Source organism: Xiphophorus hellerii, chromosome 13 (genome assembly GCF_003331165.1).
Source record: "Xiphophorus hellerii strain 12219 chromosome 13, Xiphophorus_hellerii-4.1, whole genome shotgun sequence".
Classification (NCBI taxonomy): Eukaryota; Metazoa; Chordata; class Actinopteri; order Cyprinodontiformes; family Poeciliidae; genus Xiphophorus; species Xiphophorus hellerii.
This window is the reverse complement of record NC_045684.1, coordinates 27,662,016-27,681,883: the sequence shown is the minus strand read 5'-3', so window position 1 is coordinate 27,681,883 and position 19,868 is coordinate 27,662,016. Positions and strand designations below refer to the sequence as shown.

At 40.8% G+C, this 19,868-nt stretch overlaps 1 protein-coding gene across 1 annotated transcript; it reads left to right on the top strand.

Moving 5' to 3' along the window:
- The first annotated feature begins 5,172 nt into the window (after positions 1-5,172).
- Positions 5,173-11,269, top strand: cited4a (Cbp/p300-interacting transactivator, with Glu/Asp-rich carboxy-terminal domain, 4a). Its single transcript, XM_032581157.1, has 2 exons — positions 5,173-5,351; positions 7,483-11,269. Exons 1-2 carry the CDS (start codon positions 5,188-5,190, stop codon positions 8,183-8,185), a joined length of 867 nt encoding a protein of 288 aa, XP_032437048.1. The 5' UTR covers positions 5,173-5,187; the 3' UTR covers positions 8,186-11,269.
- Positions 11,270-19,868: the final 8,599 nt, after the last annotated feature.

Sequence of the window (19,868 nt, the reverse complement as noted above, 5' to 3'; positions counted from 1 at the left end):
TTGTGATTCCATCCTTCATATTTAAGCTTAAGCCAAGCAAAAGTGCCCGGTCCTAGAACTCTCTAATTTAAACTTAAAATTAAAAATTCCAAAGGTTCCCTCCAAAGAATGTAGAACGTAAAACATTCAGACCAAAAGAAACTTAAAAAGTCAAACTAACATTAAAATTTAATTGAATTCTTTGTTTTTATTTGTGTTGTTTTAGCAATAATGTCAATCTAGTTTGCAGTTTCTTTTATTGTGGGTGACAAATGGAGAGAGTGATGAGATATTGATGTATTTACTCTGTACTGATTGATGTAGCGTAATATTTTAGTCCAATGTGTAAATTAGCAATGGAGCTGTTCAGAATGTGCTCTGACATCTTCACAGATCATGTTACAGTTTGTCACCACGAGAAAAATGTCAGCTGTGCAGCAGGAATCATAATTACCAAGCAGAACTGCACAGAGAGGCAGCAGCGCTGACACAATGTCAGCAAGGCTGGTGAGGAGCGGATTTTAGATTGGATTAAAAAAAAAAATTCAGATCCAGCAATAACAAAAACCTGGATAACAACTGTCCATAGCCCCCTGATTTATTTACATGTAACAAGCACCATGAAAACAATCCTGTCAGTCGGGAAACACACGGCCAGGTAAGTGAGCTAAGTTACTGTCACTTAATTTCTTTTTTATGCTTCGGGATCTCAAAAACAGATCTAGTAAAACCAATTCCAGATATAAAATAAACAAAACATTGACTTTTGAAATAAATACCAAATTTGGCAAATACACTGTGTATGAAAATAAATGGTTTCAACTGTACCTAGTAAAAATTAGATATTAATTAGTCATAACCTCTTGACAGAATTTTACTTGAAACAATCTTCAGGTGTAAATCTCTGAGCTTTTTAAATCAGACAGATGAGAAAACCTTTGTCTCATTTTCAGAGGGAAGCGCTGCGACCTTTTGGTGAATCGGTTCCTGTGGTGAAATAAGGCCACACTTTTATGCATTTGCTGGTTTAAGCCAAAGAAGTGGCACAGAAAGATGCTTTGAGACGCATATGGATTTTTTTTTCTTCTTCCCAGCCATAATTTTACATCTGCTCAAAATCTGCAGGTGCCTGGATTTCACCCTACAGTCTACACAAACTTGAAAAGCACAACTTATGTATTTGCTCCAGTTTTGGCTTTGTAAATGGTGCAAAAAACAACAACAACAACAACAACAAAAACATATAATCCACCATGTATGATGAGCATATAAGAAAATGTGCAGCTGAATGCATGTTAAATATTTTGTCACTTACTATTTTCTGAGATAGACACCAGGTCTGTAATGACTCTTCTCACTGCAGCTCCACTCGGATCGACTCAGCTTAGTTTGGCTCATTTTCCACTACAATTGAGCACCAGCTCTGTGAGGATGGGCTCGTCGTAACAGGGCGACCCAGGAGACCGAAAAGTAGTAGTATTAGTCTTGGTATGTGTCTTTAATTAATTATGGAGATTCAATTCAATTCAAAAATATTTGTTTGATTCCAAAGGAAAATAAAATGTTGTAACTCCTCTTAATTCCAAATTCTTCTGCTTCAAAAAAGAAAGTTAAGAATAACGTTTTTGAAATTTCAGTTAGTTAACATCTTCATTGCCATCACATCCATCTATCCATCCATATTCTAACACCCTTGTCCCTAGAGGGGTCAGGAGGGGTGCTGGTGTCTATCTCCAGCTAACGTTCCAGGCGAGAGGCGGGGTCACCCTGGACAATTCGCCAGTTTGTTGCATAGTGGAAACCAAAACTTGTCAAATATATAGAAGAATGACAATCATAGCCGAGCATGTATATGTGCTAGCTATGACATCATTTTTAATCAGTTAGATTTAAAAAACATACAGTCAGTCAGTAGCTATAAACATATCATTGATATGCTTTAGACCTACATTCAGCCTACAAACCAGCCTGGTGACGTCCAGAAAACCATAAACTACTTTTCCTTCTACATGCATGACAATCTAACCTGATGTGAAACGATATGAGCAGATAAGTGCTGTATTCTAACAACAGAGCATCTCTGCTGTGATAAATCTTCTGCTTGCAGCTCAATAATAAACCGTCATTCTGCCTCCAGAAGCTCTGTGCTCCACCAGCAGTGTGTGGTTATCACTCTGCTCTGTACGTCCAGAGAGGAGGACAGGAAGAAACAGAGCGTTCCAAACACACTGGAGGTGATATGATAAAAGCATATCTCCGTCCAGCTCACTGCGTGGCCTTCAGCCTGTGGGCATTATCTCGAATTGTAATCTAATTATTTGTATTCTATTGGCTAATTCAGGCGTTTGTTTATCGTCTCTTTAAAGCTGAATTATGGAACTTTTATAAAATAAAAAAAATGTTTTTTACGTACTTGTTTAATATATAATACTATTTCAATCTGGAGAGACTCAGACGGAGATAAGAAGACAATTAGAAGAGTTTATTGACAAACAGAATTTAAAGTCTTTGGCGCTCGGGCCCCGGCTGGGGATAACGGTTATCATAGCGTTAGCGATAGGCTTCAGATGAGCATCCCCGATGCTGTTAGGAACGTCATCCCCCAGGGCCCGGCACTGGTGGTGGAGGTTGAAGAAGGGTGCGGGCCTCAGGACCGGGCGAATGGAGGAGAAGGGGTGGTGGTGGGTTGAGCTCGGCTGGAGAGCGAAGGACACCATGAATGAAGGTCCTTATCAGCTGGGACTTGGTCGATGATTGGACGTGACGAGGCTTGGTCCGGCGTTGATAGGTCGACGATTGTGGGCAGGTCGCTTCAATTAACGGGTCCCGGTGGGGATAAAAGAGTCTTCCAGTTTGAATTTGCGCCTAGGCTTCATTAGTCATAATGGTATAATACAGTCTGCAATCTGCAAAAATGCACCGGTCCTGGTCAGAAACAACCAATCAGAGCCAGGAGGAGTGATGTAGCGCTGTCAATCAGGCTGGTGTATAGAGAGGAGGCAAAAGAGCTCTCTCTTTTTTTTTTTTTTTTTACAGATTATCTGTTTCATATTATTGTGCACTGTAACAAATGGTTGTAAAAACTACAGTATGAAAGTACAGTAAGGTGGCTGGGTTTTGAAATTACAGCTCTTTACTGTGATCTGAAATACGTATGGAAAGTATATAGGACATGATTGGACCGCTAGATCACGTGCGGAAATTTACAGCTGAACTGTAAATTTTTAATGTACAGTTGCATTGTGGGATTTTTACCGGCTGGAGGCGAACGTTCACCGGCTAGAGGACGGGCCAACAATGACTTTCACAGGGTAAGTACTTTTTAAAAAACATTGTATTGCAGTTTTGTGTTTGTGTACGAAAAAATATTTTATATGATTATATTGAGCTACTCTCGCTTGTTTGCTAAAGCTAACTTCGGTTATCTCTCAGCTAACATTATGTGCAACACAAATGCTTTTTAGTTCAGTTCACCTAGAATATGCAGAGGGCTATATTCTGGTCTTTTTGCTGAAGTTGTTTGAGGGTAAGATGCCTCAACTGTTTTTTGTTTTTGTGTTTTTTTCTCTCGCACATAGGACTGTCAAGGTTAACGCGTTAGCGCACGCGATTAACCTGAACATTTGAAGGCGTTAATATTACACAACACAGATCAATCGAACCATCTAGTCTGACTGCAAAGTATGCAGTTTCATGAACTACTGTAAAATGACAACGTTTTGTAATTCTACTACAGGACTACTGTAAATTTATAATAAAAATGTGGTGAAATCACAGTAACCATGTTATATAATTACTGTTATATTTTAAAGAAATTACAGTAAGATTGTAATAAAAATTACAGTAAAACTGCAATAAAATTACAGTAAAGCTACTGTAAAAAAATTACAGTAAGGTTACCATAAAGTTACTGTAATTTCTTTACTGCAAAAAAAATACAGTAACTGGCTGGCAACCCTGCTGCCAGTAAGTTACTGTAAATTCTACAGTGACTTTTATTTACAGTGTCACAACATGGTGACAGTTTTAAAGGGGCAGTATTATGTATTTTCCAGCCACATAGAATCATTTTATGGCACAAACAAGTAACTATGTCACTTTCAGTAATAAAAACGCTATATCAAACATGACTTAGAAGGAATTTCTAAGTCCTGAAATTTAAAGCTTTGACATTAGGCCTATGTCTCTTTAAAAAACCCTACTCTTTCTGAAACGCAGCATTCAGGAAGTCATCACAACTTTGCTCCTCCATTAACCCTTTAACAGTTTTTACCAGTGTTGCATTGAGAAATAGCTCTGATACAGAAAGATCTTCCACAGTTTTCAGTTTTCATGGTTTTTAGAGACAATCAAGTTCCCACAGCGCAAATTTATCACATCAGGTTCATCTAATGACTCCACAATCCTAAACATTTACCTTTATTAGATTGAAAGCAGCTCCGATGACTGATTTTGTATTTTAATGAAGTTGAATGGGAACTTGCATGTGTAAAATGTATCTGTCTTCAAGTGAATATAGTGAAAAATCACAACTTGCAATCAATTGCAATTAGCCTAACCCTAACAGCAGTCAGGTGTTTGCTAATTGTTGCTGGCTAGTCTGAAGGAGCTGAGTGGAGGAATGGAGGAGGGGGGGGGGGGGGGGGGGGGGGAGCTGCTCTGTGAGGTGGAAGCTTGAAAACTGCAGCTGTGAGGAGGAGCTGCGTCTCAAAGGCAGGGCTACGTCCACCCGGCTGAATGGTTGCCATGGAGATTTCTCAAACATGCATGAAAGAATCAAGGCAACACTCTATCTGTGTTTTTGCTGAGGGAATAGCATTACAACACAGCTCAAAACAGTCGATTTTTACATAATACTGCCCCTTTAAGAAATATGTAAAAACATATCTATAATAAGAGCTAACTGCAACTTTTAACATCAGAGTCCTGTCATTGTGTTAAACTAGTCCTCATGCAGAAGCAGAAAGCCTTGAGTCAGCAGTGAGGATCATCTGTAATCACACTGCTTCAGCCTGCTGCAGGCTGGACGCTGCGGACGTGCAGCTCTGAGCTGCTCCTGGATCAGAGGAGGTGAAGGTTTCTTTGCACAGTGATTAAGGGGGAGGACCAATGGCAACAAAGGAGACGGAGAGGACGGTGGCTCCTCCTTCTACCACCCTCCCTCCCCCACCACTCCTCCCTCCCTCTCTCTCTCTCTGAGCTTTCTGCATGTATATAATCCCTGAGTTGACCCAGAAAACAAACTCTTCTTTAGATCGAGAAGCAGCACAGTTTGAATCCGCCGCAGGGCTGCATGTATCCGGAGCATCAGCTGAAGGGACGAGCCGGGACTTAACGAACTTCTCCGAACGGATTTCACTTTACGCCATCGGGTAGGTGATCGCTTCTGTTCGTCCTTATCAAAAAAAAAAGGACAGAGAGTCAGGCAGCATTTTCTCTTTGTCCTGACACACATAGTGCGTCTCTGCGTTGTAGAAAGCAGCCGGATGATTAGCAGGTAGATCTGCTGTGACATGATAGGTGACAGAGTGCGGAGGGATCGCTGGCTGCTAGAAACAGCAGCGCTGATCAGGATTCTGATCTGATGCTGCTGCTGTTAAAGTGGCTTCATGGATGCCGAGCAGAGCGGGGTGTGTGTGTGTGTGTGTGTGGGGGGGGGGTCTCCAGGATTCACAGTCGCTAAACGACAACAAACACACACTGGGGATCATTCACAGCACAACGGTCATGTGAGGATATGTGGGGCTGTGTGTGTGTGTGTGTGGGGGGGGGGGGGGGGGGGGGGAACGGGGTGTGTTGTTGTTGCTGTGGTAATCGAACTTAAAGCAAGAACATCAGAGATGCCTGTGAAGGCAGAGGCAGTGTGTTGTGTTTTGAAATCAAGAGAGAAAGAAGTTGGTGTGTATGCGTGCAGGGGTGTGTGCGTGTGTGTATTTCAGTCCTTCAAGCTGCAGTGTTTCTTCCCCCCACCCCTCATGTCTGACAGTGGTAGTGGTAATTCTTGAATGGTGTAATTTTTGAGGTCTTGTATTGCTCCCTGTGTTTCTGGTGTAGTTCATCTGCCATATTTCATCCACAAACTTCACTGTATTAACTGTAACAGAGCAGGATGTAGAAGTTTATACTTCTGAAGTGGAACAAAAATTATGCATATTTTCTTTTTTGTTTTATGTACAGTAAAACTTCTGAATGCTGTCTGTCCTATTCTGCCCCTCCTGAGTCCGTACTATGCAGCACCACCTTTTGGCCGCAGATACAACTGCAAGTCTTTCGTGTTTCTAAGTTGGTTTTCCGTTTTGCATACGAAAAAAAAGTGCGCATAAATACTACAGCGGAATGAAAATCCAAATAACACTGGGAGCAATGTAGTTTACATGCCAGGCCTGCAGGGGGCAGTGAACATTTCGAGCTTTCTAATTTAGCGGAGTATTTTTATAACCTTTTGCTTTTCGCTAATGCCGTAAATGTTCCACAATGAGCAGATTTTGCTTTAACACACTAAATGAAGTGAAGAGGTGCAGCAGCACAGAGAAGACACAGCTGTCCTTTGTGCCAAATGAAATATGGATGCGCAATAAGCTGACGTGGTTTGCATCATCCAAATGTTTTGGGTTTCGTTTAGATGGACATGAATAACATTAAGGCCCCGCGCACACAGAAACTAGCATAGCATTTTTATTGTAAACGACTGAGGAAAGAAATCACATAAAATGTAGGTCTGCTGGGCCAATTGCTGTAACGCTGCCAGAGAACAACACAAAAACATCAAATATCAGCTATGGACTCTTAACTTAGATCCCTGATAAGTTTAGCTCTGTACTTTGACTGGGCCATTGTAACCAACAGGTATGAATGATGATTGTAACTGTGGTAGGAAATCATACCACAATTGGTTCAATCCTCGCTCCGTCCGTCTCTGTTGTTGTGTCCTTCAGTGTGTCCAGTGGCACCGGGGCATGGCAGCCTCGCGTCTGTCAGACTGCCCAGGGCTACTGTCCATTAGCTTGCCACCATCAGTGTGTGAATGTGTGTGTGAAGGGGTGAATGACTGAATGTAGTTTGAAGCTCATTGGGGTCCTCTGGACTTGATCAACTCTTACCAGCTTCACTGTCTTCACCATCATGCTTCACTGTTTGGATGGTGTGTTCAGAGTGCAGTGGTAGCTTTCACCACACAACATTTTGCATGCTGACCAAAGAATACCAGTATCTGGCCTCAAGTGGCCAGGCTACCTTCTTCTGTTGCTCTCTTTCGTGGGTTGTGGCAAACTACAAACAGAACTTCTTCCATAAAATCCAGGAGACATGAATTCTTTATCAATAAGTTCTACAAGTTGTTTATCCACCAATAATAAATCTGTAGAAACGCTGAATTCCAACACAAGTTGTTTTCTTACTCAAAAATGATCATTTTAAGTCCGTTTTTGCCATACTTTGCATAATCTTGTTGACATCATTGGAGGAATAATTATGTCTATGTGTTTCCACGTCTTTTTTTTTCAGGGAAAACTTAACCATGGCTGAACACATGACGATGCCCATGTCTCACGGTTTCCGGATGGGCATGAACGGACCAGTGCAGCACAACGGCCAGCCGGGCCTGCGGGGGCTGCCCAACGGCCAGGTGTTGCACTACGGCAGGAACCCTCAGAATACCACAGAGGGGGTCATGAGACAGAGACCGAACCTTATGGGACAAGGAGGCATGGGCGGCCCTGTGAATGGAGCTCCAATGACCAATCATCACCATCAGATGATGCATGGGAACATGATGTATAACGGCCAGGGCCAGCAGCACCACCACCACATGCACCCCCAGCAGCAGCTGCAGCAGGGCGGACACCCGCCGCAGTATGTCCCTGGCAACCTCACGTCGCAGCAGCTCATGGCGAGCATGCACCTACAGAAACTCAACACTCAGTATCACGGACACCCGCTGGGGTCGGCCAATGGTCACCACCTGCCCAACGGGACGCAGTACCGGATGGGGCCCGCCCAGCTGTCTGGCATGCAGCACATCGGCGCGCCTTTTGGGGTGAACGGAACGGACATGGACCTAATCGATGAGGAAGTTCTGACCTCGCTGGTGTTGGAGTTGGGCTTGGATCGCATTCAGGAGCTGCCTGAGCTCTTCCTGGGACAGAACGAATTTGACTTCCTATCAGACTTTGTGTGCAAACAGCAGTCGAGCACGGTGAGCTGTTGAGGAGAGGAGTGTGGTTTGTTCCACGTGGACATCCAAAGAGCGACTGAGTGGCCACAGTAGCACAGCAAAAGCAGACAATCTCTCTGTTCTGTTTGGGTGTTTCTATGTTTATGTACATGAACGCGATGAGTGCGCCTTCTTACTGACCTGCCTGCTAAACGAATGGAGAATTGTAATGAGTAAAAAACTGGGAAAGCGCCAGGTTTCTGTTTCCTTTAGGCGGAAGCCAGGAAGATCTGTCGCTTTTGGATAAATTGAGGCATCCAGATGAAGATTCTGCCTGTAACATCTGGCCTTTAGCACATGTGCCTACAGTACCAAAGCTTTGGGTTAGATTTCACAAACGCAGTAGGGAACGATGACCTGATGATTCTGATTCTGTGGCATTTGTAAATGTGTCTTAGCTCTGATTACACCGTCGACTGGTAGCAAACATCTTACAGTTTATCACAAGCTAAAAGTCTCCTGGGAACATTTATGCAGGAATGAAGGGAGTTTGAAATGTTTTTTATGTAGATTTTGAAGGCTGGTTCTTCAAAAAGAAAAAAAAAATCTAAGCATATAAAGTAAAGTGAGTAAGGTGAGGTTTGCTAAATTTCTAAGTGGTTATTACGGGGTTATGTTGAATTGATTGAGTAATCATCTGGAATTTGTTTGGAGTAATGTAGAGGTTGAATGATTCTTCGGCCTTGACCTTTCACCCCAGCCAGTCAGAAAATCCCAAAAATCCCATTTTTATTCTGATCGGTTAATGCAACATGTTTTTGCTGCCAGGCTTATCTCTGAACACTGTTCCACGTTGGAGTTGTTACTGACAACATGTCGAAAATGTCTGAGGTTCTTTCAGGCTGTAAAACCTCCAACAGATAACAGGAAGGCTGAATTTAGTAACTGAAGGTTTCTCTCTTTTATTCTTATAACTTTCAACATAGAACACACTGGATTTGGAAATGTTTGTAGCCTTTAGCTTTCTCTGAAACTGCGGTTGTAGTAACGCTAGCGGCGCTGATTTAGTCATTCTTTTTAAGCGCTAAAGGTAATTTCAAATGTTAACTTGTAATCATTTTGTAAATTAAAATAGTAAAAGACTGTTTTACACTGACTGAACGCTCTCTCATACACACACACAGTGTGACATCGTCTCTGGCACTCCAATAAATAATGTTTGTGGCACTTGAAAGGCTAGAAGGAATTATTTAGGATGATACTTATTTGATATTTTATATCATTGTTCTTGAAGAAAAATGGGAATTGATTCAAATGAATATTAGCAGAATAAAACTGAGATGGGAAATTGGCTACAAAAATGTGATTGGTGCATCTTCAGATTAAAGGTGTTTTCACACCTGATGGTTCAGTAGACTCGGTTTGATTGGGGAGCGGCAAAATTTGTTCCATGCTGAACTTTCACGCTGCGCTGTGTCAAACGAACCAAACACTTTGAAAAACCTGTTGCCCTCCTCACATTTGGTGGCACTGCATCAAGAATCACTGAAGGAAACAACACAAAAACCTCTGAAGAAGACATGACAGCAACTTCCTTCTTCATGAAGTGTAAACAATAATGGAGAAGAGTCAGATTTTAGTGTGGATTTTTTTTTGGCTACAGAGACCATGAGTCATTTCTCCTGCTAGCACTAGACTAGCATGTTTATTTTGGTTGAATTTATCCAGAATACCCTGTACCGTGATCCACTTCCTGCTTTTGTAGGGATCTCATATACATTCAAACTGCATCAGAGTTCACTTCCAGTGAACCCAGACCTAGGTTTGTAGATGGACCAGGGATTGCTTGTTTGGTTCTAATCAGAGTTCGATTAGCATTCACACCACCCCAAACAAACTGGACTTTCTAAACAAACGGACTGGAGTTGGATTAAAGTGGACTGAACAGGACTGGTGGGAATGAAGCCTACATGTATTAGATTTACTTCAATTATTGTCTTGAAATGTCACTGCTACAAGTCGAATGCATTTGGCCCAATACGTATGTAAGAATAAATGTATAAAAACCAACAAAAACACAAATTTATATTGTATCTCTATACAAATTTGCAAAACAGAAAAAAGCGGCTCATCACAGACTGCATCTGTATGTTTTTAGAGCTTAGTTGTTATTTTCCCTGTGTGTTTGTGTGTGTACATCAGTGCATTTAAACCCCAATCTAACGACATCCACATCCACAGACCCTGTTCCATCAGGCAGACCTGAGCGTGTGGACGCAGCGCTCGCTCGCAGCACTTAGCTTAATCATTGTTAAAAGCTGCCTCTACCTGTAGAGCCGATGTGCTGGAGCTCTAGCCATGTCTTCGCTTCCTTGGCTGCGGTTCCTGCTGATCGGAGTTAAACTACACGTTTGTCACGCTTGTCTTAATTGAGCTGGTTGTGGATGCTCTCTGATGACCCAGTCATTGGAAAACCAACACACTCTGTGGTGCTTTTTTTCTTTTTCTTTCTCGACATGTGAAAACCTTCCGCTCTTGCAGGATCAGTGTCAGAGGTCAGCGCCGCTCCGCAGTAATCTGCTCCTGCACGGCCACACTGGCGCCCCCTGTCTGTAGAAAACAAGCCTGCTGGTCAAAAACAGTGACGACCACCTCACTGTCACAACGATTCTGGCCTAAACCCAACGGTGGCCTGATTACTGTATTGTATCTTTGTACTGTAGGCTAGAGGTAAAGCTGATCTGAACACATTTAAGGTACTTTGGCAGAAAACTCTAAATCAGTGGCTGATACTTGATGTGCTGACAAGAGATTATACCCTTTGTTTTCTTACAGTGTGTAGATACAGTAGAGCGGTGGTGTAGGGGTCGTGGTCTAAAGCTTTCAAATGGACTGCATGTCTTACGTGAGGGATGCTGTCACCTTTCAACCGAGCTACTGAGAATGTACAGACCGCCGCGATGTGGGAACTTGTCTAAAGATGGTAGATTAACGTGAGATTGTACTTCCTGTTCCTACCCAACACCCCTCTCTCCCCCGTTTCTCACCCCTCCCCACTTCCCTGACCTTTTTTAATGTTATTGATTCTATTTTAAGAAAATGTATTTATTTTCAAATAAAATATTTATTTAAAAACCATTTTTTCGTTGTTTCTTACTGATGTACTTTGCCGCTGTCGGCCCAACAGATCGAGGACGGAAGAACAAAACGCATCAAGATAAAACGCACGTTTGAGGAAACACATGCGGAGGTTTCACCTCTGTCTGAGTTGTTTGGTTTTAAATAAGTCCCGCCCTAAACGGCATAAGTAAACACAGGGGTAAAGTTCAAACCTCACTGGAAACAGAGGAGTGCTGTCTTTTAGTTTCACATCAGCTGACGACCCAAACACGAGTGAGAGTTAAGAAGTGTTTTGGAAAAAGATTTCTCAAGTGCCAAATGATCATATCACCTAATTGGGTCATTTAAAATGATGACACCAGACAAACAAAAATATTATGTGCACATTTACTCTATATATTCATTTTTATATAGTAAAATGAAAACACATAATCATACAAATGAATAACAGTTAGAAAATACCAAATTCAGGCAGTAGTAACACTTCCCAGAGCTTTTTTTTTTCAATATAAAACTTATGAAAACTAATATTTACATTATTAATGTACAGTTCCTGTATAAAATATTCACCCCTGGATGTTTTACTCTTTTAAAGGCTTTTGCAAATCAATCATAATCAATAGAAAAACAAATCTGTGATGTCAAAGTGAAGCTGTCAGGTTTTGTGGGTAGGGGATATCAGCCGTGAACAGGTCTGGGCTTTGACTGGGCCACTCCAGAATCTCCCCCTTGTTGTCTTCTTACTGTCTCTGTGTATGTTTAGCTGGAAGCTTCGCTAAAGCTGGATGCTTTATCATCAACCGAGCTACAGTAGCTCGGATAAAGCATCCAGCTGAATGCTGGATGATAAAGCTGGATGATAACCCTGGATGCTTTATCATCCAGTAGTCGTCCTGCTGGATGATAAAAGTTCTCTGAAGCCGAAGCTCTCCAGAAGATGGAAACTAAATGTTCTCCAGGATTTCCTGACTTTCTCATCTCCACTCACCCGTGAAGCATTGACCGGTGAACAGGTCTAAAGACACATCACTGGTACTAATGAGGTCATTCTTTGTGGACATTCAGGGCAAATATTACAGAAGAAATTTGTTAAAAACCTGAATATATCATTATATCTGTATTTAAAAACATGAATTAGTTTGTTTTAACTTTTATCCTGACATGAGGTCCATCGTGGAAAGTCCAAAGAGCCACTTGTGTCTCCGGAGCCACAGGTTGCAGACCCCAGATCCAGCTGTTCACATGAGAGGAAGCTGAAGAATTTGGTCGGAGTCCTTCTTTGTGGTCAAACCTTTCCCTCAGCATGATACTGCCACCTCCACGCTAAGCTATTGTTACAGTGTCTATTTCTCACCTTGCTCAGTCCAACCAAGCAGGTCAAAGTTGTCTTTTCTGATCATAAAGGTTTTCGCCATTTTTATGTCTTGCCCACTGAGAGTGAAACAGAACTTCAGCATGATGCTGCCATCACCACACAGCCCTGAAAAAGGATCATTCAAAGGAACCTTTAAAACCGTAAATTAATATAACATTTATGCTCATACTGAGTGTAAGTAAGCTTCTCACTGACAGTATATTCACATATGTGGGAACTACAAAGTTAATTATGTTTAAAGATACATTTAAAAGGGTATTTTCAACAACAACAAAAAAAATTACCAATGCAGTCTTAAGTTAAAATCCTAATGATTGATCTTCTGTCTTAGTGAATATCTTCAGTGTGCCTGGTGGTCTGTTCATGTAACAACTGTTGTTGGCTGAGAGCGTCCATGTGATAAAACTTTAAGTGAACAGGCCCTCAGTAAGGAAACATTAAACCAGGTTATCATGTCTAACAATCAAACCCAGTTTATTTTCATGACAGATCCTTTAAAACAGAGACTGTCAGAAAAGTGATTACGTCACACATAAATCAGAATACACAATCTTGCTGTCCAAATAATGATAAAAATAATGAGAATAATAAAACAAGAGATAATCATCCAAAGGATGGTGATTAAAGATGGGCAGATCATGATCCACTCTCTTTCCCAAACCCTGGTATCCCAGGAGCAGGAGCCGTTCTCCCTCCTCTCACCCTGCAGCAGAGTGACGCATGCTAATGTTCACTCTGCTAATGTCTGATTTTTACTCCAATTCTTCAACTATGTCTCGCCATGTGCAGGAGCAAGTCTCATCACTTTCAGCTCTTCTTCACTGCGTGACTCACCTCAGTAATGCGCTTCACATTTGAAGGCATAATAAAACCAAAGATGCGCAGCAATCTGAGGAATGTGGACACAGGTACTGACTGCAGATGTGAAATCATGGGGAAGCGCCCCAGTTATGAATCAAATGAACTATTTGCCGTGACTTCTTGATGGAACTGAACAACGTCTGAGCAGAGGCAGACTAGTATTGTTTAAAATGTGTGTGTTCAGGTGAGTCAGATGAAGTCATAATTATAGGTTTGGATGTGTGTGAAACCTGCCCTCTTCTAAATGGGCCTGAAGCAAACAGAAAAACAGCTGAAAGTGGAACTTTCACAGCTGCTGCGAACCGACAAAAAGAGTAACCTTAAGAAATGATCCGGATGGACGTCATCTGACACAGTTTACAAGAAAGCTGGGAAATGGACATTTTAACGGGTTATGTTCTTACCTGAGCTTGAAAGACGTTTCAGCAGGATTTCCAGATATAAAAAGATCTTCCACACGTTAAACCACAATTTTTAATCAGAAAGCTTGAAGCTGTGTGTTTTCTTTGAAACATTTAGAGTAAATTGTGTTTTTGTAATGGCAAAAAATGGGATGTTTCAAGTGAAAAACTTTGAAAATGAATACAGGAACACCCCAAGGCTCAGTCAACAACTTAAATATATCTTTAATATAATTAAAGATATATTTGTTCTATTGACTGTTTTCTGGTTTATGCTAAATGATGGAATTTTGCATAGAGAGTGCTGTTTAAAAGTAGTTCAAACCTCACAGATGTCCAAAGTTTTCTTGCTGCTAAATTTAAACATTTCAGCTCATGAATAAATTTTAATATCACATGATGATTCTATTCATTGAGAAAAAACAGTCACATTAACAACCTGTTAATGTTTATAATAACTTCTGATGAGTCTGTTAAGTTGCAGTGGAGGTATTCTAATCTGTCCAATTTTTTTTTCAGAATTATTTAAATTCAGCATGGAGGAATGTGTGATTTTGAACAGGAAGTCTGTTTAAGGTCACACCATCAGCATCTCAACCAGATTTAAATTTGGATCACAACAGGACAAACCAAACATCTTCCACTGCAACCACTGAACCTCAAAGGCACAGATGTCTGTGAGGAGCTGACCGTGCCTTGGTGTTCATTAGAACCATAAACTGGACTGCTGTCATAACACAAAGCAGTCTGCAAACAAAGGCAGCGCAGGCTGCAGCTGCTGAGGAGGCCAAGGCGACTCCTGCTACTGACTGATGAACAGCAACGCAGGACATGAAACATGGAGCAAGGACACTGTGATCTACGACTGCCTGTTGAAGACAAATGTCTGATTTAAAACCACAAAGAATATTGATTTTCCAAAGTCCACTTAGGAGCAAATCATTAAAAAAATAAACCGAGTAAGAGCTTTCTCTGTCCTGTGGCATGATTTGAAACCAGACTGATGTTTTCAATTAATTCCATTTCAGTCCATCTGGTTTCCATCTTGGTGCTCTGTGTCTGAGGTGACACTTGTTCAGAATACAGCCAAATGCTACTGTTGGGTTATTTATCCCAACAACATAGATGTTTATTCTTTAGTGGACGATTCAATGCGTCCATGTTTAATGTCAGCTGGTAATTGCTGGCCTCGTTCTCCTGCAGAGCAGACGCTCAGTTTGTTCAGTCAATCTTGAACTTCGGAGCCACTTCCACACACTCCGAGTTTAACAAGTCAATATTTGACATGGCGTGGTTTCTGCAGCCCGACCTTTGAGATGAGAGCTGTGTGAAGATGGAGTGGTTCTTATTACAGATGATCATGTTCAGGCTAAACTCTTTTTCATTACACTAGGATAACCTACTCTGATAAATATAGAAACCTGAAGCCCCATCTTGGTGTTTTTTCTTTAAATAATGTTCCCCACTTGTTGCAGAGCATTCTGTCAGTTTGTGTAGGAGGTGATGTGATGTCATCATTCAATTTAAACATTTTCGCAGTCAAAACATGCTTAAGAAAAACAGTTCCTAGCAATGACAAATTGTTAACGAGCTATTAGACAAAGATTGAACCTTCGTCTCTCAAAGTCTTTTAAATGTATTAGAAATATAATCCAGTTTGGTCGTATTTAAGTGTTTATATTTGTGGTTTGTGGTCTACATGTACTTATCACAGCAAGTTATTGATGACTTTTAATGATAAACTTAGACAACTCTTCTTAACAGTTGGTATGATGGTGAGCAGCAGCATGATGCTGCTGGCTGGTTTTATTTTCAGTTTTGCAAAAGTTTGTCAAAATAATAATAATGTTTCAACTTCACTTCAAATCAACTCTTCCATTCTGACCAAGAAGACAATGTAACTGATTATAAATAGGTGAATATTTTAGACATGCTGTGCTGTTAGATCCTATTGTTGATCAAAGATCACCCCCAATGCAGACAGTTTCCATTTTAATAAACTAATAAACATTTTAAAACAACTTATACAGTCGCTACAGCAAATGGGTCAAATATAACTATTCTAAAAGAGAATTATATGTAACCTTCAAGCAGGTATTAAACACCCTATTCATTAAGCTCATGTTTCTGTTTTTAACAATATGTTTTTATTGGTCTGATGTAATATCCTATTTTTAAATATCCTGTTTTATAAGTGTAATGAAAAATCATCATAATTAACAGAAAGAAAGGCTTTTATTCCATCTGTGCAATTAATCTATACAATGTGTTTCACTTCATGATAAAGTTCCTAAATTAAATTGACTTTTCAATAATATTCTAATTTATTGAATGAGTCCACATGTGCAAATAGAGGAAAATGTATTTATTTATTTTTTTGGAAAAACTGTTTTTTTTCTTTGTGCTAAAACCTAAAAATAGGGAAAAAATAGTTTCTCATTAATAATTCCAGCAGATTTTCTATAGATATTTAGCAAAAAAGTAAGAGGGCGTCATTTTTTTCAAAAGGCTCTAAACCTGTTTTTATTTACCATGACGGAGGGCAAAAGCTTCTCTTTGGATTCTGGTCCAGATCACATGTTATCAACATGCTTTCATAACAATGTGTAAGTTGTGCATTTTAACTGCAGAGCCACATTTTTAGCTCCACAATCAAAACCCCACAATTCTCCAGTCGGGAAGCTGAACTTCAGTTTAGCGAGGGCCACTGTCTTCCAACTAGAGGTGAATGCTGCTAAACAAGCGAAGACAAGAGAAGCTCCATGCTGACCGTCCTGTGTGCTTCATTTTACTTTGGACCAGGCCATCCTCTTGGTTTCGTCGTTTCGTTGCTGCCCAGACGTCAGCAGCTTCCCCTCTCTCTCCTCCACCCTCCACCGGTTCCTAAGTGCGTCAGCGCTCCTTCCTCTCACCCCCCAACCGTCTCTCCTCTTTATCCCAGCCCTCTCCCTGTAACACCTCAGCCAGGCTCCCGCAGCTCGCCGTGTCCTTGAGGACTCCAACTACAGGCTCCCCTCCCCCACATGCTCTCCCTCTTCACTCTGCTCTCTGTTTTTACATCTTAGCTACTAACAGCTGCTGGTTACCGTCTTCCATAAAACATCTAAATATCAGTGTTTCCGGAGGAATATTTTAATAAAATTTCTCATATTGCAGCTCATTATCGTTTCTTACAACAGAGATTTATTTGTAAATTTATCAAACATAATTCTTGTACTTAAATTGTTTTCTTATTTATTTTAATTTTGTTAGATTTTAAGGTACATAGACCAGACTAGAGAGTTCCAGCAAAATGGAACTGATGTTCCAGCGATTAGTCTGTGTTTTCTAAACGGTAACACAACGTCACACTGTGGATCGAAATACCGATCCAGGTACTCTGATCAGTCCCTTTCTGTCGTTTTAGCGTAATGAGATTTTAAAGATCATCTGAAGGTCAGTGGACAACAGATTGAGCCTTTCAGCTCCTTATTGACTGCTTTGTTCAGGACCGTGTCGATTCCATCCTGTGTTTTTACTGACATGGACACATTAGGGACAAATGAACGAGGAGATATTATATGTTTCCCAGGCACATTTTATAGAACAGACAAGAGACTATGTTACGTTTAGTTGTCATAAAAATGCTGAACATAAGAAGCTTGACTTCAAAGTAACTTTGCAATTTGATGTCCATGACCTCATCATTTGGGTTCTGTCAGCTTGTAATGTTGTGGTGAAACAGAGAGCCAGGCGGGCTCACACCCTCCTCCTGGCTCTGATTGGTTGTTTCTGACTCAGTTTTGTATTTCTGCAGTTGGTACTGGGAACACTGGGACAAGGCAGAGGAACTCAATTTTAGAATATGGTTAAAAAAAATAAAAGTTACATAGTGCAGCTTTAAGGTCAGAGTGTGGAAATAAAGAGGTTCTGCTGCCTGAATGTCAACATGAAAATGAACGCTCTCAGTTCTGGATTTAAAGATTCACGGATGTTTTTGTATCTTAACAAGTTGTTCCAGGTCATTTACTCCACTGTGGAGCGTCATTAAAGCCCCAAATTATTAGAGCTAAAAAACTGTCAGAGTTCTGTAAACATTTTTGCTTTTTGTGTATTTGAAGCTTTGGAAAGCTTTTTAGCATTTTTTTCTTTGTAGAAAAGAACAGCAATCAGCGGGAGAGGAAGAAAAACTTCTTCATTCAACCTGGAGAGCAAAAGTTCCTCAAACACCTCAGAGTCTGGATTTCACTGAATGATTCAGGTTCTGTGCGCAAAGAAAGGCTCTTCAATTGACACGTTCAAAAAGACAAAACCAAAACAAAACAAAACAAAAAAACAAGTGACTTCCTGTTCCCTAAGACAAGATGGCCTGATTGTCTCTTGAGCTCTGCTTTGTAAACAGACGATGTGCTGCAGAGCAGAGAGAAAATCAGAATTAAAGGGGGGAGGAGGGAGGGAAACGGCTGGGGAAAAAAAGAGCTTCCCTGGGAGAATGACAGGCTAAAAATACATCCTGGTTGCCTCTCCGAGGTCACTCTGTCATTTTGATTTGATTGGAACACGGCCGTCACAGCCATCTTCCTCCTGAGCCTCGCTAACAAGCCTGGCCTCGCTCCGGCAGAGACCGCTCCAACATCGTCCATATCTCAAGCACTTATTATCCTCTTAGCTCCATCCTGCTTCCCTCACTTAGACAATCTACATGTCATTTGGAAACCAGAGAACAACTCAACTAGAGGAGGGGTTTTTGTCAGCAATGAACACTTTATTTTGCCATTAAAAAAACAACTACTTTCCTCATTTTGCTTTCAGCAACGAGGAGCAAAACTGAAACTTTGAGACTTTGAAAACCTCCATGTTGGTTTCTGACTGATGCTGATCAGCTGGAGGTCAGAGTCCCTCCACAGCTTTATAGAAACCTTCATCTTGTAAATATGTGACAAGTCTGCTTAGCTGAGTCATGATTGCTAGAGGACGTCCCTAACAAGCTGAGTAAACATTAACTGCCAAATCTTCAGAGAGAAAAGGAACAAAAAACAAACAGTTTAGGATGTTTAAATGGATGACATCGGCCTGTGGATCATGAGCAACATGGTGGGGGACATCAGTGGGACCCATATGGTCACTCCGTTGCACTGCACCCCTGTGAGTCAGACACACACATGGAGCATGGAACGTTGACACTACCAGTCTACAGCTTTTATTTATTACTTTTAAGTCATTTTCCTGGGTGAAACGTCCTGCAGAAAGTATTCACACCATTTGAAATTTTATGTCAACAAAGTTGTTACTTTGGAGGGAAATACAGATGAGAATCATGAGAAAAGGAGCGTAGCATGGAAACCAAAGAGAATTGAGCCACAGATGATGAAAAATAGAGAAAAATGTTAAAAGGAATGCAAATTAATGTTTTCGACTAGAATAAGAATGTGACATCTGCGGTTAATATCATATTGACGATGTTAAGTACTGTTAATTCCTTATTACGTCCACAATAGTTTCTCTCTCTCTCTGTAAATTCCTAATAGTGAATTTACAGAGTGAATTGGTTTCACCATTTCAAATGCGAAACCAATTCAAAGTTTCACATTTGAATTGATGAAACTTGTAGAAACCGTTGTGGAAAGCACAGTGGTGGTGGTGTCATGCTGTGCTTTTCCTTAGCAGAGAGCAAGAGGAACTAAATGTTGAACCAGTGAGAGGCTGCAGAACCTGAGACTGGACTGAGCAGGACAACCGTCCTGAACAACACAACACTTCATTTGTTTATTTATGAAACATTATGAAAGCCATAAGTAAGAATATCTTCTTTGTATTGTACAGTTCTGTTGAACAATCACGTTCTACTTTGTGTGTCAGTCTGTCACATCAAATCTGAATCAAAACATTTAAGTTTGAGGACTTTCGGTTTCTAAGTTAGTAATTAAATCCAAGGGAAAATGAACTGCAGCCATCTTCTTTATTTTCAGCACAGAAACTTACAGACGGTCTCTTCTGTTAT

Bases quoted from the DNA above. Each gene is read 5' to 3' on its own strand.
- cited4a (XM_032581157.1), top strand. From the start codon at position 5,188: ATGTATATAATCCCTGAGTTGACCCAGAAAACAAACTCTTCTTTAGAT. The intron at 5,352-7,482 runs GTAGGTGATCGC...TTTTTTTTTCAG, and splicing joins ATTTCACTTTACGCCATCGG to GGAAAACTTAACCATGGCTG.